Below are 27,436 nucleotides of genomic sequence, written 5' to 3'. Positions count from 1 at the left end.
CGGGAGGGGCTGCTTCACTCTGCTTCACTCGCTGCCCTGGTTCTCCCAGGAGAGGGTGCCGCCCTCCCTCCCGCAGCAAGGAACTGTCCCCTACCTCCAGCAAGTGGGGGTAGGGGAGAGAACGCCCCACAGGCAACAGGCTCTGTTCGGAGAGGCAGTGGGGTTCACTCGTAGCAGCCCCCCTTCCACTGCTCCTCCCCCAAATAAGTCTGACCAGCCCCCTCCCACCGGCACGCATCAGCGCATTTCTACACACACGCCAAAATATGTCACTGCAGCAGCCACAGAAAAGCGCAGAGTCAGCCTGGCTGGGCAGTGGAGGCCACGTCAAGCAGTGCCAGGCAGGCGGCCCAGATCTGCCTCCACGCCAGCCAGCCAGGGACCCTGGCACACCCCGCAAAGCCAGCACCATCACCACCCCAAACTAGGAGGCAGCACCCCGAGGGCTTCTGACCTTGCAAGGCCCCGGAAGAGTGTCTGCCCCTGCCCAGCTGAACCCTCTCCCCCAAACACGGCAGGTCTGCCCCTCCTCACCACTCCCCCCCCCATCAGTTCTTTCTCAGGGCTAGGAAATTATGCTCTTAGAACCTGGGGAAATTACTCTCTGCTGTTGACCCACGCAAAGGTCTCCTGCTACATCAGCCACCCACCCACAGGCAGACAGACAGACAGACAGACGCGCGCCTTCCTCTCCTCCTGGCCTGCATGGAGCCACCTGCACCCTGTTGCCCTGAACCTCAGCTGCTGCTTCCACCGGGCACAGTTCGCACACAGACCCAGGAGCCAACTGCACAAATATGAGCATTTGAACTCTAAGCAGCTTTGCAAGAGGGCAAATGAAAGCAGGGAAGCCAGGGGGTGCCCCAAGCCATGTCCCTGGGGAGAAGACAGTGGGGGAATGCCTGGCAGTGAAAGGGTTAAATGCCCCTCATTTCTCTCCTCTCAATAGCTTTCCACCCCCTCCCATAGCTACTTTCTTGAAAACTAAGGTGGTCGTGGGGGCAGAGGCGGGTTGGGCTGTAGCCAGCCAGGGAAGTCAGGGGGCCAAATCAACACCCCCTCCCCTGCCATGCATGGGGCCTTTGCCTGGCAGTTTAATAGGGGGAGAGAGGAAGAACCTTCTGCCCTCCTCCCCTCCCCCCCGGAACAAGCCCCTGCAGAAGATGTACAGGACAGGGGCTCTGCCCCCCCCCATCACTGTGTCCAAAGGGGGCTGCCCAGGATTTCCACCCTGAGCCGGGAACAAAGACAAGGCTGTTGGCGAGGGGGAGCCTGGCAGCCAGCGAGGGCCTGGAGGGGGCAGAGGACGGATTACGAATCAGGCCACAGAGCGGGGGAGGGGGACGGGACTTGTTCTCACAGTAAATCAGCCCGGCTGGCGCAAAAGCCCCTCTGCAGCGCCTGGCGGGCCAAGTGGCACTGCACCACCCACAGCCCGGCCCACCCTGCCAAGCGTGGAGGGCCTGCCAAACTGGGCCTCTCCACCGAAGGTGCTCTGCATGACCCACACACATGGGGCAGCATCCAGGCACGCCGGGCGGGCCCTCCATCTCAGGGCTGGCTGGGGAGACGGAATGGGCCTCCAGCAAGGTCTGACGGGGCTGGTACTTCACACACCCACACACCCACACCCCTCCAGCCTCCACATCCTCACAGAGCAACCCACACTGGCGCAGGACCCCAGATGCTGCACGCCCCACGGGCAACCTGGATGCGCCCCCCCCCCTCCACCAGCCCCTGCAGATGAAGCATCGCGCTCCAGAGCCCCACAAGCGAGCCCACGGCCAGCACCCAGAGCAGCAGGACAACACACCACCAGGCCCTGTAGCTTGGAAGGCGCTCACGACAATGGGCAAGAAGGAAGAGCCACACACACACACACACCACGCACACACGAGCCCCGGGGGAAACGCAAGGAGCAGCCTGCCTAGCGCTTGCAAGAGACACCCCACACACACACACACGGAAGCATCTCACAGGCAGGGCAGGAAGGCCACGGACACCCCCCCATCCCTCCGAACGCGGTGCCCCTCAACATGGAAGTTCTACAGGCAACCCGGCTGGCTCCTTTTGTCAGGCTTCTCCTCCTTGCGATTGGCAACTGGTCGCCCAAGGACCAGCCCCATCCCGACCAGAGGCCACAGGTGGGATCAAGCCCGGCCTTTGACCTGCTCCCATCCCCAGCGCAAACGGCTCACTCAGCTCAGCCTCACCCGCCAGGCTTTCCACCCCTCCCTAGCCACATGGACCCCCCTCCCACGACCTTTGCCCCTGCAGCTGCCCAAAGGCCTCTGCTCCTGCAGACAGCTGCCCCCCTGCGCCTCGCCCCTGAAGGGCTCATGAGCCCCCTCCGCCTGCGGGGCCTCGGGCCAAGCCCTGCACCCGCCCCATCCCCGCAGAAGTATGAGTCCCTGAACGGAGCGGGGCCTGCCGCTCTCCTGCCCCAGGGCTCCCTGCGGTACGTTAGACTGCAGGCTCCTCGGGGCAGGGGCTGGTCTTCGAGGAGATTCTCCATAATGCCAATTGTGCCAGGGACGCGGAGTGGGCGGGGGGGACCCGCACGGCAGCACGCTCTCCTACCCGCTGGCCGGGGGCTCAAGCGAGAGTTTCTAGGCGCTGCCGGAGGTGCATGGAGAGTGGCGGCCGCGCACCCCCGCCCCCGCCCCGAGCTCCGCCGCTGGAAGGGGCAAGACGCCTCCCCCTTAGCCCTTACCGCCCCGAATACCACTGCCCCCAGCACCAGGGCCACACAAGCCGAGGCGCGCCGCTGCTCCAGAGCCCGCGGGAGTGGGGGGCACGGAGTGGGGGGGAAGGGGCGCGAGGGAGACCCGGACCCTGGGAGCGCGATCGGACCCACTGCGGCGCCGGTGGGGCGGGCGGAGCCGGGCGGCTGTGCCGCGGCGCCCCCGCCCTGGGCGAGCGCCTCCCTCTGCACCGGCCCTGCTCTGCCGGGTACCTTTGAGCGAGCTGATCTCGTGCTGGATGGAGCGCGCCGAGTCCATGGTGGGCGGCTCGGGGCGCGGCGCGGCGCAGCGTCCTCCCACCGCCGCCGGGATGCGAACGGCCGCTCCGCTCCGCTCGCGGGCCGGGCTGGGCTGGGCCCGACTCCGCCCCCTCCCGCCCCCCGGCAGCGGCGCAGCCAATCCGCGCGCGGGGCTCCGGCCGGTCCCAGCCATCGAGCGCAAGCGGCTCGGCCCCGCGCGTGGCCACTGCGGCACTTCGGCGGGAGGCAGGCAGGGAGGCGCGTCGCATCTCCCCCCCCCCGCGCCCGCCCTCCGGCCAGCGAGGTCCCCCGCGCCGCCCCGACTAACAGCCTGCTCACCTGGCGCCAGAGCCGGTCGTGGCCGCCCCCACCCCACAAAGGCCAGGTCCCAAGGGACACCCCGGCGGGGCGCTGCAAAGGCGTCCGCGCACCCCTCGGGGGTGGCCCGCTACCGCGCGGACCCAGGAATTGCCTGGCAAGGCCCAGCTCTGGAAGAGGGGCGGCCGGACAGCAGCCCTTCGGCACGCAAGGAAGAAGCGCGCAGCACAGCAGCTCAGGAACGGGGCGGGGGGCGGGGGGGGGAGCCCCGGCACCCTGATTTCATGTACGCGGGGGCGGGCGCCAGGTTCCCCGACTGCGAAGAGCTCCCCACTGGGCAGCTGATTCTACATGCAAGGGATGAGCTAGCGCTGGAAATCCCTGCTGCTGCAGCAGCAGCATGGTTTATTCCTGTGAAATATTTCTAGGCCGCTGCTCAGAGCAGGAGTCCTCCCAACGTGGGCCTTGCCAGGCAGGGCGCAGTACTGACCTTTTATACAAGGTCACAGTTTTATACAAATTAGCTGTTTTAAGGGGGAAAAACATAATAAGTTCAAGTTTTGGCTTTTTATTTTTCTCTACAAAAATCTGTTCTTAAAAATCAAAGTTGGCAATTTGGGGGGGGGTGCAAGTAGCTCGCCTTGCCTAGGGCGCAAAATAGTCTGGCACCGGCCCTGCTCCCCAGGTGCCTCGCAATAACATCCATACAATAAAAACCGATACAGCAATAAAAGAGGAGACAGTCATGAAATCAACAGACACCAAGACAATGCACAAAGCGACGACACCAATTGCAGCCACAAGCCAACAGCCAATAATACATATTCAAGGGAAGGCCAAAGTAAGCAAATCTCCCGGGCCTTAAAAGCCTGCAGTGATGGGGCCTGGCCACCCATTCCAAAAGTGTGGGGCCACTGCAGAAAAGGCCCTGCAGTGAGAAGGGCCTCTGTGGCTGATCTCGAAGTGTGGGCAGGTTGGTCTGGGTGGAAGCAGTCCTGCAAGTAATTTGGTCAAACTCAGCACCAGAAATTATGCACAAGCTCGTCTGCAGAACAGGGGCTGGCTGGCGGGCGGTGGGGGCAGGAGTGCGTTCCAGCCGGCTCCGGGCTGAAGAGAGCATGGGAGGGTCAAGCAACCAGGGGTGACCACACTGCCTGCCGCCCTTGTGCCCACCCATCGGCCCCACTGTGCCTGGCGCCAGACACTGCCCAGTGCGCACAAGCAGCTTGGCTGCAGCAGGCGGCAGCTGCCCCGGGGCACTCTGCAGCCGGGCCCTTCACAGTCCAGGCCAGATCCCAACTACAACTCCCAGAACACCCCCAGCAGAGAACCCATGTCGACGCTCACGCCCTCCACCCCGTATCAACTCCTCTTGGGGCTGGGCTGGGCCCGGGGAGGAAGTGATGCAGATGCCGCGGCGGTTCCCAGCCCCCCACCCACCCGCCACCAGACCTTAGCAGCCAGTGCAGGGTCCTAGTGCTTGTCAGGCCACCAGCAGAGGAGTTCTCTGCAGTGGATCTGCAAGGACAGTTCCGCCACGCTCTCCCGGGAAGGCCCCGTGCAAGGCAGGCCACGGATCAGCAAACACCCACAAGCCTGGGGACGAGTTCAGCGGCTGGCGAGCGATTCAGCAGCAGAGGCAGAACTGGGCAGGCGCAAAGGCGGGCAGAGCGAGCCATGCTCACTCCCCAGACGCAGCAGACCTTGTGCAGAGAGTGGGGGACGGGACAGAGTGAGGAAGCAAGGCAAAGAGAGAGCGGGACGCAAGGAGGACAGATGCGGGCTCAGCATGATGTGGAAGACCTCCCGTCCCGTTAGGCTGGAGGGTTCCTGAGCTCTGCCATGTCGATTCCAGGCAGACGAGGCAGGACTGCAGCTCCATCCCTCAAGGCCAATCAGCCTTTTCCCTTACCAGGTCCTGGGCAACTCCTCAACTGACCACTGGCAACACAAGCTGGGCCTGATGGGACTTGAAGTCCAAAACATCTGGAGGGCCCCAGGGGTGGGGATCATGGGAGTTGCAGTCCTACACACACAGAAGGTACCTGACTGCCTACCCAGTAGGGTCTGGGTTCAACTCTCTCGACCGATGCTTAAGCTGGCCCAGGCGACCACGAGGGGAGGCAGAGAGACCCGTTCACCACAGGGGCATCGCTAAGCCTGGTGCATGGGGTCCTGGCCCAGAATCTACTCCACACAGCCCAGGATGTTCATGGGTGCCAATGGAAAGGATTTTTTTCTCAGCTTAATTGCCACGCAGGGGGCAATTTTCTGAAGGAATTGCAGCTGGGGAGGGAAGGGTTAACTCTCCCCTTTCCCACATGCTGCAGTACGTCCCCACCCCACCCACCCCAAAAAATCACACCCTGAACATAGGCAGCCCACCCATCACACCCTTCACAAGAATGCCCTCTCTGAGAAAAAGCAAAAAATGGTGACTCCGCGGGAGGCAGATTTTGGATTCCCAAAAATCACAGCAGCTGCTGCCGCTGCTGCTTTTTTTACAAAGACAAGTGGTTTCTAGTCCTCATGGGCTTTAAATGTGTGGGAAACAGTTGCTGGTGTCCCAGAAGACAGATGAGTGGGGAGAGGAAGCTGGCGGTGCTTTCCAGAGCACACGGAAGCTGCCGCAGACTGGCTCAGGCGCTTGGCCCATCTAGCCCAGCATGGTCTCCCCGGGGGCTGAGGCAGAGAGAGGCTTCTCTTTCCCATGACGTCTTTTTAAAGCCGGAGGAGACGCTGGCGGCCAGAGCAGAGGCCTTCTGCGAGCAATGCCTGGGACAGGCCTCCAGGACCGCCCGCTGGGCTCCCTCCCCAGGGCCAGCCAAGCCAAGATGATGCAAAAGGGCAGGATGAATTAGGTCCCCCCACAGCTACTCCCCTCCCCCCCACAACCTATTTGGGGACTTTTCATGGAGAACTATGGAAGGAAGGAATAATAAATACAGTCAGAGCAGCTTTGTTTGGATGATTGATAAAACAGCGCACAGAATTTGGTGCATCAGTTTGGATATTTATTCCACGCAGTGCCCATTTCCTCCCATCCTGTTTCTTGCCCCCTACAAAACACACGTGCGCACAGAGGTGTTCCTTGGCCACTGGGGGGTGGGGGGTGTCCTTGCCTGCAAGACTCCTCTGACAGCAAGGCAGCGTGGGCTTCCGTTGGCCCTTGGGAGCTCTTGGGCCACGCGGGTTAAGAACATTATTATTATTTATTATTATTTATTTATATAGCACCATCAATGAACATGGTGCTGTACAGATAACACAGTAAATAGCAAGACCCTGCCGCATAGGCTTACAATCTAATAGTAAGTGTTACATAAGTAAGAGCCCTGAGGCTGGGCCAGACCCAGGGTCCATCTAGTCCAGCACTCTGTTCACATAAGGGCCAACCAGCTGTCGATCAAGGACCCACAAGGCAGGACATAGAATCATAGAATAGCACAGTTGGAAGGGGCCTACAAGGCCATCGAGTCCAACCCCCTGCTCAATGCAGGAATCCACCCTAAAGCGTCCCTGACAGATGGTTGTCCAGCTGCCTCTTGAAGGCCTCTAGTGCGGGAGAGCCCACAACCTCCCTAGGTCATTGGTTCCATTGTCGTACTGCTCTAACAGTCAGGAAGTTTTTCCTGATGTCCAGCTGGAATCTGGCTTCCTTTCACTTGAGCCCGTTATTCCGTGTCCTGCACTCCGGGAGGATCGAGGAGAGATCCTGGCCCTCTTCTGTGTGCAACAGCACCCTCCACCCACGTTCCCCAGCAACTGGCGCACACAGGCTTACTGCCTTGAATGCTGGAGGTAGCACATAGCCATCAGGACTAGTAGCCATGGATATCCAAACCCCCTTTTAAAGCCATCCAAATTGGTGGCCATCACTACATCTTGTGGTAGTGAATTCCATAGTTTAACTGTGTACTGTGTGAAGACATCCCTGCTTTTATTGTTCCTGAATGTCTCACCAACCTGCTTCATGGGATATGACCCCTTTGGGTTCTAGTATTTTGAGAGAGGAAAATGTCTCCCTGCCCATTTTCTCCACACCATGGATAGTTTTGTACATCAGCTTCATGCCTTGTACCCCCACCAGCCTTCGTTCCACAGGGTCATGCGCCAGGCCACTTCCTGGAATCACCGGCAGCCACTGCTGCAGTGCAGCCATGCGGGGCCATCAATCACAGCACACCAGAACACTGGGCAGCTCTCACCTGCCTGCCTGCCTGCCTGCCTGCATTCCCTCCCAGCTTCCCAGGGTCTAGTGGCTCAGTGTTCCACAACCGCCCCAGACAGTCTCCTGGCACACGTCTCACCCTCTTGGGAGCACAGTCAACAGCCAGCTCCCCCAGCCCCAGGCCACAGGAGCACAGAAACCCAGAATCAGGGCAGGGACGGGGGGGGGGGGGGGCAAAGGCCTATTATTATTATTATTATTATTATTATTATTATTATTATTATTATTACCCAGATGAATTTTAAACCTAAGAATTTTAAGATGCTGTGATTGTTATTTTAATATTGTATTGGTTTTATATGCTCTTTTAACTACTTTTATGTATTGTACTGTGTTTGGTGTTGTTCCCCGCCTCAATCCAGAGGGAGAGGCAGGTAATAAATAAATAAATAAATAAATAAATAAATAAATAAATTATTATTAGTAGTAGTAGTAGTAGTAATTGTTATTATTAAAGGGTCTCAAAACCCAGGAGGGCTGCAGCCTGGCAGCGCAAGTGAACAGGATTCGCCCAAGAAAAGCCAAACTCTCTGACATGGAGATGTTTTGCCAGATGCGCCAGCGCTCGCTTCGGGGGCACCAGTCACCCCCCTCCGCTGTGCTGGACACCAAGCGAGCCCTTCCCCCAGCTCTAGTGCCCCCTGCCAATGGAAGAGCTTTCTGCCGGTTGGGTGGGGGCTTTTCTCAAGAGGCAAGAGACACATTGCCCCCCACCTCCGCTGCACCCTGGCAAGGGGGGCTCTAGTGGCACTACCTGCAGAGAAAGGCTCCCTCTCCAGAGCCACCTGGCAGCCAGGCTCTCCCTATGGCGTGCCAAGCCCCCAGCGCCCCCAATTGCAGCACTGCCCCATGGTCAAGGCCACTGCCAGACACGGGGGTGGGGGGGAGGCTGAGCTCTGCCTGCCATTTCCCTCAAGCCCTCCCCCATCCACTTAAAGAGAGCTTCCATGCTAGAAATACAACTGGCAGAGAAAAGCAGTCAGCGGGGGGTGGGGGGGAGACACGACGACACCATGGGGGTGAGGAAGGGTTCTGAATCCCTATCCCACCTACCCATTTGCAACTGCTGCTCCCCCCTCCCCCCACAAAGAACGCCCTGCCCTCAGCCAGGCCCCAGGGCAAGAAGGGTTAAGTATGGGGGGGGGGCTTCTCCAGAATAGCAAGTGCTGATGGGTAAGAGGTGCTCAGGATTTGCACTCCCCACCCACCCCGCCATGACATCTATTTATTTATTTATTTATTTATTTATTGCATTTCTCTACTGCCCAATAGCTGAAGCTCTCTGAGTGGTTCACAGAAGTTAAAAGGGGGAAAGGCCTGTAACACGCGCCACACACACGTAGAGGTGCCTCCTGGATGCCCCCCTCCCCAGCCTTCAGAACCCTGCCTCTGGAGAGCCGGGGCCAAGCAGACCACCCCTCGGCAATCCCCAGGAGTTCAGGTGCCTCATCCCCCTGCAAGGAAGGGCTGCACTCTGGAGAAAGGGGCAGGATTAAGCAGAAGGGGGGGGCAAGGCTCAGCCCCATAGCCTGTTTCATTGCTGGGCTCACATCTAGAATATCTGGGCACGAATGCCCCCAAAAGGGCGTGCCCCTGGAGAAAGCTGTAAGGAACCCGCCAGCCATACGCCCACAGTGCCCACCCCCCACTTGAAACATGGGCTTCTGGGTGAGCGCACTGCCACGTCCTTCCTCCTCCTCCTCCTCTTCAGGCAGAACCTCATGCCACAGAAGTGGGATCCAGGCCCTTTCCAAGCCCCCCACCCAACTATCAACCATGTCCCCCAGCCCACCCCACCCCTTTGCTCTGGAGCCAATCCAAACCGTGACTAATGCCCGCTCCCACAGACCTACCCCCTTATAGAGCCAGGTTGCCCAAAGGTGCTGGGATCGCCCAAAGAGCCCTGCAGCAATCACCCTCAGGCCTGAAGTGGGCACTCCCCACCCACTGCTCACTCCCTGTCAGTCAGGAAAGGGGACCGCCCCCTGCCTGTCCTTCTAAGGGCCGATCTGGAACGAGGACGGAGGAGGCAGTGCCAGGGGACCCACATGGGTGGACAGCTTGCACCCCTCTTGGGCTCTGAGCAAAAGCAAGCAGGACTCAGGTGACAGGGCGGGGAGAGAAGAGAAGGTGCCATCGGAAGCCCCCGGCTTTCAAAGGCCTGCAGGCATCCCTTTCCCAGCGAGGGGGGAACCAGTGCCTCCAACCCTCTGGCTCCCAGCGTGGTCACCCTGTCAGTCGGCCAGCCACCACCCAGCAGCATGTCCGGAGGATCCAGGCCCTACCGGAGTGTTCAGGGGACAGGTGGGGATACCAGAGCTTGAATGGGAAAAGCTGCTCTCAGGGGCAATGAATAAATAAAGAGGGCTGAGACTTTAAGCATGCGCAGAGTGCCTTTCCCTAAGTGGCCACAATCATCCTCCCCCACACCGGTAAATTGAGTTGGGGGTGGGGGGAGGTCAGAGGGCAAAAGCGTCTTAGGCAGTGAGAGGTTATTTAAAGCAAAGCCGGTCTGACTGGGGCACTTAGGATAAAAGGCTTTCTGCTATCAAAACCCTCAGGAGGCCAAAAATGTGGGCTGGCCACTTTGAAGCGTTACCCCTGCCTTGGCCTGCCTGGGAGGTGGAGGCTGGTGCTCCTTCCGCCCACCACCCCTCAGAGGCATGTCCCCTAGGATGTATCCCAGCAGGGGGGCTGGTCCCAAACTGCAGTGGGGCAACAAAGAAAGAAGGGGCAGCGGATGGAGCCGGTGCAGACCCAGGCGGGACCCCAAATCATCCATAGGCACAAAGAGGCAGCCCAGAAGGCCACTGGGATCCCCCTGGCACCTCACGCCACCCACGCCCGTGCCAAACGCAAGTTCCACCCTTTGCCCATCCCTGGGGGCTTCTGCACAGCCTCAAAAAGCCCCGCCTCTAACACTTAGCCCCGCCCCTTAGTCCCCAAGATCCACGGAGTAAAACCCTGAAGCTTGCAGCCCCCATTTAACGCCATCTGCCTGCCACCAATCCCTTAATATGGGGTCCCTAACGGGCAACTTACAGACAAAAAGCAGCCCCTCTTTTTTAAAGACGGCTTTTCCTTCCACTAGTTTCCTTTTTTATTCCCTGTTTGTCTCCTCACAGACAAAAAAAGTCCCCAATTGGAGACAAGCACATCATGTTCTTTCTTTTAAAAAAGCAAAAGCAACAGCAACGCGTTTTACGGTTTCGTCTGAGTGCCTTTCTGATTGAAAAGGAGAGAGGGGTACGGTTCATCCCAAGGGAATCACAGCGCCGGTAGAAAAGCCCTGCCACTTAAATCCACTAACGCTCTTGTTGATTAATCTTCCAAGTGAGCCAATCAACAGCCCAGCGCCCCCTTTTCTTCGCGCAAAGGGGCAAAGCGCCGAAGGCCCCTCCCTCACAGGCCGCCGCCGCCGCCGCCGCCGCCCCCCTCGCCGGATGGCCGGCCAAGGCGGGCAGCAGCGCCCGTCGCCGCCCGGGGCTCCCCGCTTTCCGCTGCTCGCGCTGGGGCGGCGCCGGCCTCCCGCCGAGCCACGGCCCTGCCGGCTCCTTCCCGGGCGCGGAGCTCGGCAACAGGCAGCGCCTGACATGCCCTATTAAGGGAAGGCGCAGCACGGGCGCTCCGGGGCCCGGCCGGCGTCCGACCCGCGAGGCGGGCTGCCTGCAGGCGCCCCCGAGCCCGAGCCGCCACGTGCGCCCGCCCACCTTTGTACTTCTCGCGCACATCCTCGTACGCTTGGATGAAGTCCTTCTCCTCGGGGTTGGGGGGCAGCAGGCTGAGGTTGAAGGTGGCCATGGCGCGGCCGCGGGCAGACTGCGCTGGGGAGGGGGCCGCGCCCGGCGTGGCGCTCAGGGGGGCGAGGCTGCGGCTCGCAGGGAGGGACGGAGAGAGGGGTGGGTGGGCAGGCAGGCAGGCGGGCGGAGGCAGGCCAGGCCAGGCGAGGCGAGGCGGCCGCGCGGGCCGGGCCAAACCCTGGAATGACATTCCAGCTGCTGCCTTGCCCTACCCCTTAAAGGCGCCGCCGCCCACGGCTCCGGGCCGAGGCCTCCCCGCGGAGGAGGAGGAGGAGGGCCGCCCGGCAGGCGGACAAGCCGCCCGCCCCGCGCTCTCCGCCTTTGACCCCGGGGCTCCGTCCTCTGGAGCTTGGCATGGCGAGAAGGGCAGCGCGCGCGCGCGCCGGCCCAGAAGCAAGCGCGTTCCAGCAGGCTTCCTCCCAGGTAAGAGCGCACAGGCTGGCCGCCTGAACGGCCCCAGGCTCCCGGAGGCTGAAGCTCAGCCGTCTCGGGGCTCTGCGCCGGCGCCAAGACCCAGCCGTCGAGCCGCCTGCTGCTGCGTGGCCTAGTGACGAGGCTCCAGCCACACGGCCCCAGCTAGCCCAGGGCCACCGGCGCAGGAGGACGCTCCGCTGGCCTGGGCTGGGCCGCAGGCCTCGCCCGGCCCTCTTGGGTGCCTTCTGGGCAGCGCCGCGGCTCGCCCAGGGCGCGGCTCTGTCCTCTCAGAAGGGAGTCAGAGGTTGAGCCGCTGCGCCGCTCCCACCACGGAGTCGACCCAGGAGGAGCGGGAGCGGCAGCGACCCCCGTTCGTCCTCCTCGTCTGCCAGGCGGGCCTTCGTAGCTCTTGGCGCCAGGAGTAGGCCTGCGTGCCTGCCGGCCGCCCAACCTGCCCAAGGACCCATGGGCAGCGCCTCGGGGTGCCCACGTGCGCCAAGCCGGCCTTCCTTCCATCCTTCCTTTTCCGGGGGAAATGGCTGGGCCTTCGAGGGCCGCATCCACGCAGCTAGAGGCCCCTTCACATGCTTCCTTGAGGTTCTCTCGACTGGTCCTGCACCTTGACGCTGAGGACGGGGCCTGGGCCTCAGACCTGCCGTCAGAGGGAGCGCTTTAGCGCACCCACCGACCCACCCACCCAAATCCAGAAGGAGCACAGGCCCCAGGCCACCGTCAGGCCGGCAGGGCCTGGACCACTTCTGGCACAGAAGAAGAGCCCTAATGCCGGATCACACCCAGGGGCCATATAGTCCAGAACTTGGTTCACACAGCGGGCGACCGAGGACCCACAGGCAGCACACGTTGCAACAGCACCCTCCCGCCCATGTTCCCCAGCAATTGGTGTGAACAGGCTTACTGCCTCTGAACCAGAGTTAGCACATAGCCATCAGGACTAGTAGCCGTGGACAGCCTCCTCCTCCTCCTCCTCCGGATGCATGAGTGATGGTCGTCCCCTGGTCGTCCCCTGCCACGAGGGTGGGGGGCGCCTCTGAATAGCAATGAAGTCACTGCTGCTGCCAGACTGGGCGGCGCACACGATGCTTACTGAGAGGGTGGGGGGCTGTCCTTCCCCAGCTTGGAGCAGCAGCCTGTTCCTGGGGATCTTGACGCCCTGCCAGACAGGTGCCATGAGGAGCCCCAAGGACTCGCTCCCTGGCTGGACAGACAAGGACGTCCTCTGTCGTGCTTTCCAGGCCAAGAGCCCCAGGTGGTCCTGCCCTTCCAACCCCACAGAAACGCCCTCTTCTCCCCATGGTTCAGCCTGAGCCTCCACCCCAACAACCATCTGCTCCTGTAGTCTGTAATTTGAGAGGGTGGCCGACTTGGGGGGCGGGGGGGGGCTGAGGCCTCACTGCCCCTCCTGCAAAGATGACATGAGCCACTCCCTGCAGGCCGGAGAGAGATGGGGACATGTGGGGTTTTACTGCGCCAAGTCGCTTTCTCCCCCCTCCCCCCCCCCCCGCAATATCCTGCAAGCAGTGAGACCAACAGGTATTTATAAAGCCATCTCTCTTCTCTCAAACAGTTTCCAGCAGAATTCCTCCCCCCACCCACGTTCTCCCTCCTCCCCCAGTTGGCATGGCTGCCCCAGTTCTGACGCAAGCGGCAACAAAATAGCCCCATTGGTGCACCATGGGTCTGGGCGTCCTGGGAAGAATCCTGCAGGCACACGTGGGCCGGGGGTGGGGGGGAGGCAGGAGCAAGGGGCCCAGAGGGATTATTTGTGCTGCCACACCAGGCTGCAAAAAGCAAATGACCCCCCACCCCACCCCCACCCTGATTGCCCAGGGATGTGCTGCCAAGTCAAGGGGCGCTGCCTGGCAGGTCACCCTCCACTCCGGTTATGACAACCCCATAAAGTTCCCAGGCCTTGGGCACAGCCACGGCTGCGGCAGCCCAGAACACAGCCAGGGAGCAAAGCAGCAGGCATGGCGGAGGAAGGTGCGCTAACTGGGGGACTGCAAGCGGTGTGGGGGTGGGGGAGAAGGGCAGGCCCAGCACGGCTCCCCAGCCTTCTGCAAGCACCTGGCCCTGCAATTGGAGGTGCTCACTGTGCTCCATCTGCCACTGTTCTGCCTGCAAGGGGGAGGGGGGGCAAGGAGCTGCCTTGCCCCGGTGGGCATCGAGAGCCGGGCATCTAAGGGCAGTGCGCAGGCCGCAGGCTCACGTTCTAGTTCCCAAGTGCCCCACAGGGCGAAGGCACAGGAGAGGCTGACAGGCCTGCCACATTCCAGGACCTTCAGTGACTCACTCCTGCGGCAGCAGGGGATGGTACCAGGTGGCCTCTGGGGAAGCTGTGGCCACACCAGGCGGATTGCCGGCCTTTTATGGGAGCAGCAAGCCTGCCGGAGTTCCCAGCGGCAGGCTTCTGTTTCACCCTTCACCTGGGCAAGTCCCCCAGGGTGCTTCCGTCAGGTCACCCAGCATGGCACGGTTCACCTGCCTGCCCATGCTTGGCTCCCCAAAGGCAGGCAGGCACTTCCTGGCCGGCCGGCCGGCACCACCTCCAACAGCCTGCAGCTTATTCCCCCAACAACCCCTGAAGGCAGCACCTCCAAGGCAAAGGGGACGCAAAGGCCACCCAGCCCAGCCCCTGGTCCCAAGACAGTGTTGTGGGGTTTGTGCATTCCTTCACTCAGACCCGGTGCTTTTTATACATAAGGACAAGAGCCGGCCTGCTGGTGCTTAGGTGCCACCAGGAAACGCTGTTTGGCTGCCTGGTCCTGCCAAAAAGTCATTATGCGGCAGCCCCGTCCTTCAGCAGCAGTCCGGCTTCAGGATTTGGAGCACCACCTTCAGGGGACTCCTGAGGCCTCTGCACAGGTGGCTCATGCAAGTAAGCCAGGCCTTGTCCCACTGGGTTTGGAGGTGCTGCTGTTTGAAAAAGGAATTTGGCAGCTCTAAGGGACAGGCTGACAGGACACGCAACACAGTAGTCAGCCGTACACACTGTCGTCCCCCCGATCTCTGGGGCTACTTACACAAGATACACCTCTACATTCTGTATTAATCCAGAGCAGAAATCATGTATGGAGACTGGGGAGTCCAATGTGCACCCAAGGATGCATTGAAAGCATGTCAAGGTTGGGGCAGGGTGTGTGCGTGTGCGGAACCCACTTCGTGTTACCCTAATTACAGGCACAAGAGGAGTTCACAGCAAACGTAGTTAAGCCTAATAACAGGGGAGCAGAGACCCATGTGGCGCCATGGTCCGGCCAGACCACCACCACCACTTGGCCATGATCAAAGGCGGCCCAGCTACCCAGTCCCTCTCTGCAGACTATCCCATCGAGGGGGACATGACCAAGCAATGTGGTCACCTGCCAGGTATGCTGAATTTCCAAGAATAGGGTTAAACAATACGGCTATTAGGGGAAACAGAATGCCACGCATAAGGCATACGAGGAGATGAACCATGTGTCTAGATGGTGGGTTTGTGGGCACAATCCTGTGGATCTTAATCCATGGAGAATCCCTTGCAGATTTTAGGTGCTTCTATAAATAATAAGCAGTGGGGATGAGGCCAATCAGTGCAAAATAGCCTGGCTAGTCGCAGTCCTTTCTTAGTGGTTAAAAGTAGGTTTGCCAAGTCCATCCAGGCCATGAGTGCTCCCGTGCCTGCAGGAAATGCACAGAAGGCAGAACTGCGTAACGGGGGAACTTTTCCCATCACGTTGTTGCAGTGCTGGGGAGAAGCTCCACCCGGCACTAGGTTCAGTCTCTCCCACTAGATCGACTGAGGCTTAAGAGTCCTGTGTTCCATTTTTATGCCCAAGCTGGACACAGGACAGGAAGAGAAGAAAGGAGTGCTGTTCGGTTGCCATGGCCTCCCAAACCGAAGGGCCTCCTGACATCACAAGCCCCTGGGGTTTCCAGAGCCCAATTGCAAAGCATTTCAGCTACGGGTCACGTTGGGCGCACACTTAATTTGCCACGCGGAGCTGGATCCCAGCCAGGGCTGAGAAACAAGAGAAAGAGACTTGCGTCCGCCTCACGCTGCGCTCTGTGTGCCAGGAAACTCTGAACTGAACAGACCAGCGATCAAAGCCCCTAGGTATGAATGGCGCCCCATGTGCATTCCAGAGCGATGATCGTCTCTGAGCCGTTGGTGCAGGGAACGGTGTAAACAGGCCAGGCAGGATGGAGGCCACGCCGTCCACGGGGGACAAAACTAGGCCATTCCTCCCTTAGGCACGGCATATTTCTCTACCTGCACCACATGGAGCGATTCCACAGCCCTCCCAGCTGATCCACTTAACTCCACTGCCGATCCGCTCTTAAGGAAGTCGTTGCTCAAGTTCACCCTTGCCGATCAGCTCATTTCCTACGCCTGGTGGGGCTGCTGGAGTGCCCGAATGCCTCCTCTCTCCTTCCCGACGTCCTCCTACTTCTCAGCATGTCTCCTCACCCAACTCTCCCTCATGCCAATATTTCACCACAACACTGTCCGTTTCAGCGCTGAGTAAATCTGGGCTGGTCAAAGATCACTTTTAATTTCCCTGGTAACAGGGCTGCTCCTGCCAGCCTTCGTCCGCACCTCCTGGGGAAAGGCGGCCACGGATACCAGGAACACCTGGACGGAGGCCTCCGTGCTAGCTTAAGCTGCGTGCAGCTTCCAGCACTTGACCGACCCATCCATGGCCGCCTCTCTCCATTCCCAAGAACGTGTTCCATTGCTCATAGTTATCTCACGACACACAGAGACAGCACTAATCACACGAGATGCAATAAATTATGATCAATTTCTACCCACTACACTGCATATTCCACTACAGTAGCCCAGTCCCCTTTTACAGCTATGCAAGTCAGTGAGCATCGCTACATCCTGCAGTTGCAAATTCTGTGATTCATGCGCTGTGTGAAGGAGACGTCCCTTTGGCTATCAGGAATGTCCCACCATTCAGCCTCACTGATTTTCCCATTAGTTTCTAGTATTATGAGAGGGGAAGGAAACTTTCTCCAGGGCCGCTTTGTGCATATTTTTGCCTTTCATTCTTGTACCTAAATGCAAGTCCTTTTGGTTTTTATCTTTGAATTTCACCTTGTTCCTTTTAGCCTGGCGTTCCAGCCTGTCAAGATCGTTTTGAGTCTTGATTCTGCCTCTCCTGGTTCCATCTCACCTGCAGATCCAATGAGCGTTCCCATCCTTTGTCCGAGTCATTTACAAATATTGAGCGGCACCAGGCCAAGGGCAGAGCCCTGTGGCACTCCAGGTGTGGCCTCCCTCCTGGACGGATAAGCTACCTTTCTGGACCAAGTCCACGCCAAAGTCCCCGGCTCCCATATCAACTCTCCAGGGTGACAACCAGCACCCCGAGACCAGGTAGAACAGATCCTGGCTGACTCTGAGGCTGCTGGGAATCTACTAGACCAGCAACAGCCTCTGCCTGTGAGCTGAGCACCATTGCGAGAGGCCGAGGGCTCACCCAGCAGAACAGCCCCTGCCGGGGAAGGGAGTGAGCCTGGAGCAGGCCTGCCTGGGCAGGTGTGTGCACTGCAGAGCGGATGCGGCCTTGGTCCTCCCCTGTGATGGAGATGCCGCTTGCCCCGTTTTGCTCTCAGCGGAGGGAGCCCCGCGTCCTCCGGGGCGTTTCCAGAGGGAGGGGTGGCCGTGGGGGCAAAGAGAACGCTGTAGCTGGGAGGCATCAGTGGCTCAGCTCCCTGCCAAGGCGCTCCAAGAGGAGCCCCTCACTCAAGCGCTCACCCTTTCCAGGGGAAACTCCACAGGGAGTGGAGCGGAGCAGTGCGCCAGTCGCCTCAGCCCACCCATCCACCCTTGCCCCAGGTCCTGCCAGCCAAGGAAGAAAGAACAGGGGCGGGGGTGAGGGGCAAGCAGTTTCCCTGGGCTATTAAACCCTGCAGAACTTTGTATTTTATGTCACACACACGGAAAGGAATGGGTGGAAATTGGGCCCATCTCAGAGGAACAGGGCAGCTTTGGGTCTAGCAGATGGAAAGCTGGCTCCTTCCCAGCCCTGGAACACCCCGTTCCTGGGCTTCATGCTCACAACGGCCGGCGCAGCGGTCTCCCAACCGAGCTCTGGGCAGGCACCTCCACAACACTGGAGCAGGCCATGTCTGGATTGCCCTGTAAGGCTTTAATAGCTAAATAACGTCGTCCTCCAGTTATTTTATTGCAGTAAGTAAGGTAGGTGGCTGTGTCCATGAGCCTCAGTCCAGGGAGCAGGAAGGGGGGAAGGGACCTGGCCAGGAGTGGGGCTGGCTTATGGGGAGGGAGAGAAGCCTGGCCCTATACTGTGCAGCTGGGTCTTGGAGGTAGGTCTGTCCCCGCCCCCCACACACACACCTTTCTCTGTAATTGCCAGAAGGCAGCGCAGGAGACCTGACCTGAACTGCCCTCCTGGGCCACCTGCTGGAGGATGCTAGCACTGCAGAGAGGTGCCCCAGGACAGGGGCAGGGCCTGATCCGCCCCTGCAATCCCCTCTCCCCCCCCACACACACTCTCTAGCAGCCCCACGGTGTCTAGTGCCCCAGTGATGCTGGCCTTCATTGCTCCGTTGGCCACAGAGTGTGCCTGAAGGGAGCCCAGCAGCTCCCAGGGCTGTTGGAGGGCAGGGTGGAAAAGGAGACGATCCCGGACCGCCAGCAACACGCACAGGCTGTGAGGCCAGAAGCCCCCTCTGCGCGTCGCAGGAAGAGCACTCCGCACCAGGCGCTAGGAAGACGGCAGCGCTTGACCCTGCCCGGGTCTCCCTTCCATCAGCTTCCCCCTACCCAGCAGCTCACTCTGTGCAGGCAGAGGCACAACCGGTAGAGCAGCTGCTGAACCTGGGGGCATCCCCAGCAGACACGCACGTGCGCACGCACGCCCTTCCCAACAGCAAAGAGCTGAGCACACCCAAGACCTTAACACACCCCTCTGACCCCAGCGACGGGGAAAGCCCACCCACACATGGGTGTGGACAGAAGAATTCTGGCAGCTGGCCTGGGACACGCTCCGCCTGCCCTCCCAACCTGCTCTCTCCTTTTTACCCCAAGGAGCAATCAGCAGGCAGACACGAGTCAGCAAATCCCCAAGGGGACATGGGAGCCCAGCCGGTGGCTGCTCCTGTTCCTGGGCGCCTCCCTCGGCTGTTGCCTCCCCAAGAGATTCCCTGGGGACAGACACAGCAGGTGCCCAAACCAAGCTGGCTGCTCGCAAGGGCCGGCGGGGCTCTCCGCCACCCCCACCCCCACCCCCACGAGAGGCAGGGGGGCCTCCCAGCGAGAGCGCCACTCAAGCCTGGCGCCACGGCCTTGGCACCCTCAACCTCGCTGCCGTGCGTTTTAGGCCCCCAGTAAAGAGCCCTTATTCATCTGCCAGTTTTCTGCTTTTCAGCCTTTCAGTCCGCATGCTAATTGCTTTTCGTTTGCAAGTTGTTCTGCTGTTTCTTGGTTGTTTCTCTCTCAGATTCTCTTTCAATATTGCTTTTCATACTTGTTTCATTGTCAGCCGCCTTGAAGAGTTATGCAACTGAAAGGTGGGACAGAGGTGCTATTTTGGGTTTCTTTCTTTTTTAAAAAAGTGTACAAAATAAACCGAGTGCAGATGCTCTGCAGGAAGCCACCAGCTAAAAACACGTGACTGGAATATCCTGCAAGATGCCACATTGCATTCCACAAGCCACGGCACGGCACACCACGTTACAAGCCACCACCCCTGCCACGTCCTGCGAGATGCCACATCGCATTCCACAAGCCACGGCATGCCAAACCTGCCACTAGAGGCAACACTGGAGGTCAACTGCCAGGGAGCAGCAGACAAAGGGCATTAAATGCGACAGATGGATGCTTGTGCCTTTGGCCGGTGGGAGCAGCACTGCCTGCAGGTGGCCGCCACATCCACCCAATTCTGCTACTAGGGGACATCTGGGGCAGGGAGGAGTAGGCCTGGTGAAGGCAGACCCCCAGTAGCCTGCCTGCCTTCCTCTTCCTCCTCCTCCTCCTCCTCCTCCTTGCTGCTGCTGCTGCTGCATGGCCAAGAGAGAGACCTCTGCCCCTCTTTCAGAAGGGCTTTGGAATCCAAAAATGTGCTGGTAACGCTATAACTACGTATACATCCAAACATCTGCTCTGATCTTGGCTTTTTTCATCTCTAAAGCTAAATCAGCTGAAGAGAAACTAGCATGCATTCTTGGATGTCTCAGTTCTTTCCCTACTGAGCTGAGGTTGGGGTCTATTTGTTCCTGACTGATTAAACTTCTTCTTGAAAGATTTTTTTTCCTATTTGAATTGGAGATTTCAGAGACCTGGCCAGACCCCCACATACATTTCAACTTGCCTGGGCCTACATGATTTGCATAACTGCGCTTTAGGTGGAGAGACGGTGAGGTTGGGAAACCCCTGCCTTAATCATGAACCTCCAGCGCGCAGACAGGGCTCCAGCTTGGCCACCTGTTTATGGCTCTGCTGGATTAGTCCTGCCTCTGGGGCAGGCTGGGAGAAAAACTGGTTTGAGAATGTTTACAGCATTGTAGCTAAGTCCTTCTTTTAAAAGCTTATTGCCTCTCAGAAGGACATCTGGGGCTGTGGAGTGCCAGGTTAGGAGGACAGACAGACACCAATTAAAATGCAAACAGGAACTGTTGTCCTGTTCTTAATTGCCAATCCAAGAACAACAGGTAAGATAAGACAGGGTCTGGAAGTATCTGGAGACAAGCACCTGCTTAAAGCCCTGGTTGAGGCAGAGGTGCACATCAGACAATAGACCCTAAATCAGGACAAGGCTTTGTGAGTGGGACAGTCATGGGGATAAGTCCTGCTCCCGCACCCCCATTCCACCCCACCCACCACCCACCCTCTGGCTCACAAACAGAGTAGTACATCTGGATCCATCACTGTGGTTCACATTTCAGATTGTGGCATCTTCCACCTCATGTAGATGTGCCCTTTACCATCAAGCGTGGGGCCAGGGACCATTGTCGTGCCCTCATCACCTCAAGGTTAGGCTACTGTTGCAGCCTTTGATCTGGTGCTTCCCTTGATGACTGCCCAGAAGCTTCAGCCAAACCCCTAATCCTTAAAAATAGGAGCACGTAGTGATCACTGTAGGTGACAATACCAGGCCCCTAAAGTAATTCAGTAGTTTGGAGGTGCTATCATTCCCCCTGGCCAGGACTCTCAGGGTGATCCTGAGAGGGAGAATGAAATCCAAAGGAGAAAAGGTTGTAGTAAAGGATAACTACCCTCAATTACCCTCACGTAGGCTGGATAAATGCACGTCCCGTCATAGATCCCCTACGCCACGGTGCCCTAAAACCCTCCTTGCAGGAGTCAGCATGCAAAGCAGGTCGGACGGTGCGTGAAGGAGCCCAAACCATGTCAGACAATCAAGGACGGAACCGGGCATCGCATGTTGGAGTGGCAAAGGCACCCTCCCTCCCCCCCAGACAGCCACGCTTCACAGCTGCTTCGCATCCACCCCACAGCAGCTGCAGCTACCCAGTGGGCCTGACCACCAATCTCTGACCAGCCCACGAACAAGGGACTCCTCCCACCCTCCACACAACCACTCAAGACAATGTGGAAATTCAACAACTGCACCGGACAAAGCAGCTGGCACCATGATGGGAAAAGACAAGTTGGATAGAAATGACCCAATTCTGGTCCCACACAACCGAAGCGAAACGCAGAGGCTGCCTGTGTGGTTCCCAAGCAGAATCCAGGAAGGCAGGAGAGGCGGAAGGCCCTTCAGGGAAATGAAAGGCTTCCGCTTCCTTTATTACATTTCTATAATGCCCAATTCCTGAAGCTCTCCAAGATTAAAAACCTTAAAAATACGATATTATACTATGGCCCCTGTTCAGAAGACACCTTAAACCACCGTGGTTAAGGCTTCTTTGCTAACAAAAAGGCCTTAACTACGGTGGTTTAAGGTGTCTTCTGAACAGGGACATAGTATAAAAACCGCTTACATGCAAACAACAAAATACAGAGAGAGAGAGAAGAATTTGAGGAGCATATTGCTGAAAAGAACTATACAGGCAACAACAATAAATACAGGAAATAGGCCACTAGAGAAGTTGTTGGATGACAAGGAAGTTAAAGGTGTTCTCAATGAGGATAAGGAAATTGCAGAGAAGCTGAACGAATTCTTTGAGTCTGTCTTCACTGAGGAAGACGTTGAACATACCAGTACCTGAACTAATATTTTCAAGGCATCTGAAGAACTGAGGCAGGCCACACTGACAAGAGATTAGGTTCTAAACCAGTCTTCTTCAACCTAGTGCCCTTCAGATGTATGAACTACAACTCCTATCATCCCTGACCACTGACTAGGCTGGCTGGGCCTGACAGGAGCTGTAGTCCAAAACATCTGGAGGCATCACATTGGGGAGACTGAGACCTCATTATCAACAGAGTGAAAGTAAGCAAATGGCCAGAGCCCAATTGACCTACGCTGGAGAGTTCTTAAGAACTCAAAAAAGAAAACTGCTGATCTTCTAATAAAAATATTTAATGTGTCACAAAGATCAGCCCCTGAATCAGAGGCCTGGAAAAGCAGCCAATGTAGCACTATTATTTTTTTAAGGTATCCAGAGAAGTGCTCAACATTTATCCTGGGTTGATTGGTGGAAAGATAAAACAAAAGATAACATTATCAAGCAAACAGAAAAATGCGTCTTGCTAAAGAAAAATTCTGCAAAGGTGTTTGAGGACGTCAACAGGCATGTGGGGGAGGGGTATTTGGGTAGACATTGTTCACTTGGGACGTTCAAATGGCTTTCTGCCAAAGTCCCTCAGCAAAGGACCCTGAACCGCCACGGCGTGAGAGGAGAGGTCCGCTGATGGATCAGTGACTGCTTAATCATCAGACAGCAGAGAGCAGGGATAAATGGAGCATTCTCGTAATGAAGGGAAGTAAACTCTGGGGTCCCACGGGGTTCTGTACTGGGACCAATGCTTTTCAACGTGTTCTTAAATTATCTGGAATCAGGACTGAGTAAAGAGGTGGCCAAGTTTCCTGACGACACCAATTTATCAGATGACGTCAAAAGGGGATTGGACACATTCGTGGAGGAGAGAGCTGGTCGTGTTTACTCGTCCTCATGGTTCTATATCCTCCCCACTCTCAGAGGCAGGGAGGCCAGGTGCAGGGGGACACGAGCAACAGGGTGCTGTTGTGCTCCCATCCCGCTGGTGGGGCTTTCCATCGGGGGCCCTGGTCAGCCACCGCGGGGACAGAATGCTGGCCGAGAGAGGCCCGCTCCGGTCAGACCCAGCGCCTGGGCTCTTCTGATGCCTTTAGGTCCTTCTAAAGGCATCAGCTGGCTGGGGCATTCTAGAAGTTGTAGTCCAACACATCCGGAGCACCCCAGGTTGAGGAAGGCTGTTCTAGGAGGAAACTGGACTTCTGGGGACAGGCTTACGGTGGCTCTTCTGCCCTTCCTAGAACTGAAACGGTGACACATGGAACCACCTGCCAGGAAGCCTGGGCCCGGGGTCAGCAGGCAAGTGGAAAGTGAAGGCAAAGGGCGGTGGTACTATTCGTAATAGGAGCAGGGCCTTCTCCACTGTGGCACCCCGGCTGTGGAACGAGCTCCCCAGAGAGGTCCGCCTGGCGCCTGCACTGTACTCTTTTCGTCGCCAGCTGAAGACTTTTTAACACTTAATTTTAACTTAAATTTAAATTTTACTGTTCTAACTCTGTATTTTAATCTTATATCAATTTTGCTGTGTGGTTTCTATTCTGGTTGTGCTTTTTATACTGTATTTTGTATTTGTGCTTTTAATCTGTTGGTTGTTTTATGATGGTTTTAATTTTTGTGAACCGCCCAGAGAGCTTCGGCTATTGGGCGGTATAAAAATGTAATCAATAAATCAATCAATAAATAAAATAGTAGTAGTAGTACCTCACACTTTTCCCCAGTACTGGGCCTCAAGGCGGCTTTTACAAAATTAAAACATATACTATTAAAACATAAAAATAGAAATATGCAAAAGTTAAAAATATAATTAAATGTGGTTCAATATTAAAACATTTAAAATACAAATGACAATTTTGAAGTAGCCCGATGCATGAACAAGAGGTCCAGACTATTCGCCAAAGGCCTGCCGGAACAAAAAGTTTTTTGCCTGCCTCCGGAAGCACACCAAGGAAGGAGCCAGTCTATCTTTCCTGAGAAGGAGTTCCAGAGCACTGAAGCAGCCACCGAGAAGGCCCTCTCCCCCATTCCCACCAGGCATGCCTGCAATGGTGGTGGGACCGAGAGAAGGGCCTCCCCTGAAGATGTCAGGGCACGGGCAGGCTCATACGGGAGAACGCCATCTTTCAGATAACCTGGACCTGAGCCGTACAGGGCTTATAGGCCACAGCCGGCACTTTGAATTGCGCCCGGAAACAGAACGGAAGCCAGGGGAGCTGTCTGCTCCTTGTAACCAGCAATCTGGCTGCAGCTCTTTGCAGCAGCTGAAGTTTCCGAACAGTCTTCAAAGGCAGCCCCATGCAGAGCACATTGCAGTAATCCAATCGGGATGTAACTAAGGCATGTACAAAGCCGCAGCCTGAAAGCATGCATGTGCGCATGCGCACCCCAGTCCCAGCTAAGATCCACAACACCTTCAGGCAGCAGAGCAGCCCCAGTCCAGCTCCACAGACTCTCCGGTTCCAGGCAGCTGATGCAGGCGGTGCTGCCTGAGTACCGCTGCCATCACGGCACAAGACCACCACCACCACCTCCATGCTGGAGGGCATCAAAGGGCCCTGGCAGCCCCCAGCCCTCCAGCCCCATCACAGCCAAGCAGCCCGGACAGAGCAGTCCGCGGTGACTCCGGGGGCCAGCCACGCTTCCCTGGGGCACGCAGGCACCCGTCCTCTGCCAATGGGAGGCAGTGGCTTGAAACATCTGCTCAGGCAGAGCGCGCGTGAGCTGCTGTTAGCACGGCCGGCTCCTCAGGCGCCAACGTTTTACAGGGAGCGTCCTGGGACACGTGGCCACTGGCTCACGGAAGCATCTCAGCACGCCAACCTTCTTGGGATGCTGCTGCCGCTCCGCACAAGGCACAGCCTGCTCTCAGTCCACGACAAAGGGCCCAACGCCGCTCCCCCCACACGGGCCGCCCGGGTGCTCTCTGCCAATGGGCTGCAGCTGCCCAGTCAGGAGCCCCCTCCCCCCACGTGACACAGAGTGGCCCACAAAGGGTCCTGGTGACCTTTGCCCTGGACCGTCACTGGCCCTCCTGCCCAACCCTGCCCTGCAAACTTCGCCACTCCACGTATCGGCATGGTCACCCACAGTTCGCCGGCCCCGGGACGCCACCAGCCCCTCCCTACCTGCAATGCGGATGACGGCCCTCTCCGCGGGGTCCAGCACCGTGCCGTTGCCGGCGGCAGCTTTGGTGCGCTTGGTGCGCTGGTGCTTGGGGAGGTTCCACGGCAGGGTGTCCCCGGGGCTGGGGGAGCCGCTGCTGCCGCCGCCGCCGCTGGAATCCTCCTCAGCCATCCGCGGCTTCTCCTTCCGCCGGGCAGACATCACCTGCTGCAAAGGGAAGCGAAGGGCAGCGTCAAGGCGAGGGGGGCCTGGCAGCTCCCGCCACAGACAGGCCTGGCCCCGGGGGAGCGGCCAGCTTTGCCTAAGCCCTGCAGCCGCCACTCCCACGGTCCCACCCCTGGCACCAGCCGCTTGCTCTACCCGGGCAGGGCAGGGCAGGGCAGGGCAGGGCAGGGCCGGGCAGTCTCTCGAGCCCAGGAGCCGGGCAGCTGTTGCCAGAGTCACCAGGGGACGAAGGGCATCTCCTCCAGCACTCTGCCATGAGGCAGGGCCAGGGCTCAGCCCCCCCGCCCCCCGCCCAAAAGACAGCCCAGACTGTGGCATGCCACAAACAGGGAGAACAGCTGCCTACAGAGCCAGCTGCATTTAGACTGGCCCAAACAGAGAAGATGGAGGGGAGACAGGATAGCGCTCTTCAAGGACTTGAAAGGTTGTCACACAGAGGAGGGCCAGGATCTCTTCTCGATCCTCCCAGAGTGCAGGACACGGAATAACGGGCTCAAGTGAAAGGAAGCCAGATTCCAGCTGGACATCAGGAAAAACTTCCTGACTGTTAGAGCAGTACGACAATGGAACCAGTGACCTAGGGAGGTTGTGGGCTCTCCCACACTAGAGGCCTTCAAGAGGCAGCTGGACAACCATCTGTCAGGGATGCTTTAGGGTGGATTCCTGCATTGAGCAGAGGGTTGGACTTGATGGCCTCAAAGACCCCTTCCAACTCTACTATTCTATGATTCTACTATTCTATTCTATGGTTGCTCATCCTCCAGGCTGGGCTGAGACAGGCTTTCTGCCAGGATCAAAGCAAAGGGCCAGCCCAGAGCAAGCTAACAACCTTTGGCCCAGAGAGCCGGGTCCGCCACCTCTGAGTCCAACACTGAGCCGCCAGCAGGGGACCCTTGGGCAGGTTTGGCAGTTTCTGCACCACTGGTTAGGGTGGCCACATGGAAAGGAGGACAGGGCTCCTGTATCTTTAACAGTTGCATAGAAAAAGAGAGCTTCGGCTATTGGGCGGAATAAAAATGTAATAAATAAATAAATAAAATTTCAGCAGGTGTCATTTGTAAGCATGCAGCGTGTGGTGAAATTTGCAGCTGCAGGAGCCCTGCCCTTTTTGGTATCTGGTCTAGAGGGCAGGGCTGCTGCAGCTTTAACTGTTGTGATGAAGATGGAATTTCACCAGGTGCTGCATGCCTACAAAGGACACCTGCTGAAATTCCTTTTTCTATGCAACTGTTAAAGATACAGAAGCCCTGTCCTCTTTTCTACAGGGTCACCCTCCGCACCACACAAGGCCCAGCTTGGCTCCCTGAAAGAGTCCATCCTGGGAAGCTGTCCAGATGCTTCCTTGTGCTGAGCAGAGGTGGTGGCCAGGAGCAGGCAGGGAGGCCAGGCTTGCACAGAGGCCTGCTCCCAGCCCAGCCTAGCCCATCGGCATTGTGTTTCAAATGTGTGTTTGCTTCCCTCCAAATGGACTGAAAGTTGCTCCGGGAGAAGGAATAAGTGTCCCCAAAGAGTCCCAAGGGGCTCGTGCAAGCAAGCCAAGCCGCACATTTCAGAAATGTGACACTGAGGCCAAACCTGAGCATGTAAGAAGCCCCCTCCCCACTCTCTGATCTGCCTTAGTCCATCAGCCCACCTCCAGTGGGGGAGGGGGGAACGCCCTTTCTCTTTCTCGGCCAAAGGAGTCACAGGGCCAGTTAGAGCGCCTCAAACAAGGCAGGCGGCAGATGCCACTGCGGAGGCACAGCCCTTCAGCGAGGAGCCTCCATCCTGCACCCGCCCACGAGCGCGTTGCACCTGGGTGCGCCTCTGCCGACACCTGCTTTCCCCCTCCTGGGCGCTCCTGCACCCCTCCTTGCCCTGTGCACCCCCATCCCTCTCTGGGCACACGGTTTTCAGCCGCACATCCGAGGGCTCGACTAGATGGCCTTTGGGGAACCCAAACTCTGGCAGCGCAGGGATGAGGAGCTGGGGTATCACGGCAGAGGGCTCCATGCGGCTTCCCATACATCCCGGGAGGGTGGGGGTGGGGTCTTAGACCCTGACCTTCCTTCAACCCCTCTCTCTAGCACGGGGCTGCTGAAGCAAGCCCAGCACAATCAGGACACAGGCGGGGGGCGGGGCAGGGGGCTGCTC

The 27,436-nt window shown here is 58.1% G+C and overlaps 1 protein-coding gene across 4 annotated transcripts in view; it reads right to left on the bottom strand.

Annotated features, from left to right (window-relative positions):
- The window catches only part of PLEC (plectin), a 94,913-nt gene extending 69,628 nt beyond the window's left edge, over nucleotides 1-25,285 (bottom strand). For 3 of the 4 annotated variants that reach the window (XM_063131265.1, XM_063131268.1, XM_063131275.1), the window contains exon 1: nucleotides 25,081-25,285. In XM_063131265.1, coding sequence (XP_062987335.1) covers nucleotides 25,081-25,279 — 199 coding nt within the window. In that variant the 5' untranslated portion in view covers nucleotides 25,280-25,285. Of the gene's footprint in view, nucleotides 1-11,242; nucleotides 11,377-25,080 lie in introns of those variants that run through there. The other variant, XM_063131273.1, reaches the window with a different exon arrangement.
- Between the last annotated feature and the right edge of the window lie 2,151 nt (nucleotides 25,286-27,436).

This window comes from Elgaria multicarinata, chromosome 7 (assembly GCF_023053635.1).
Source record: "Elgaria multicarinata webbii isolate HBS135686 ecotype San Diego chromosome 7, rElgMul1.1.pri, whole genome shotgun sequence".
NCBI lineage: Eukaryota > Metazoa > Chordata > Lepidosauria > Squamata > Anguidae > Elgaria > Elgaria multicarinata.
The sequence above is the reverse complement of the archived record's forward strand: the minus strand, read 5'-3'. Positions and strand labels throughout refer to the sequence as shown.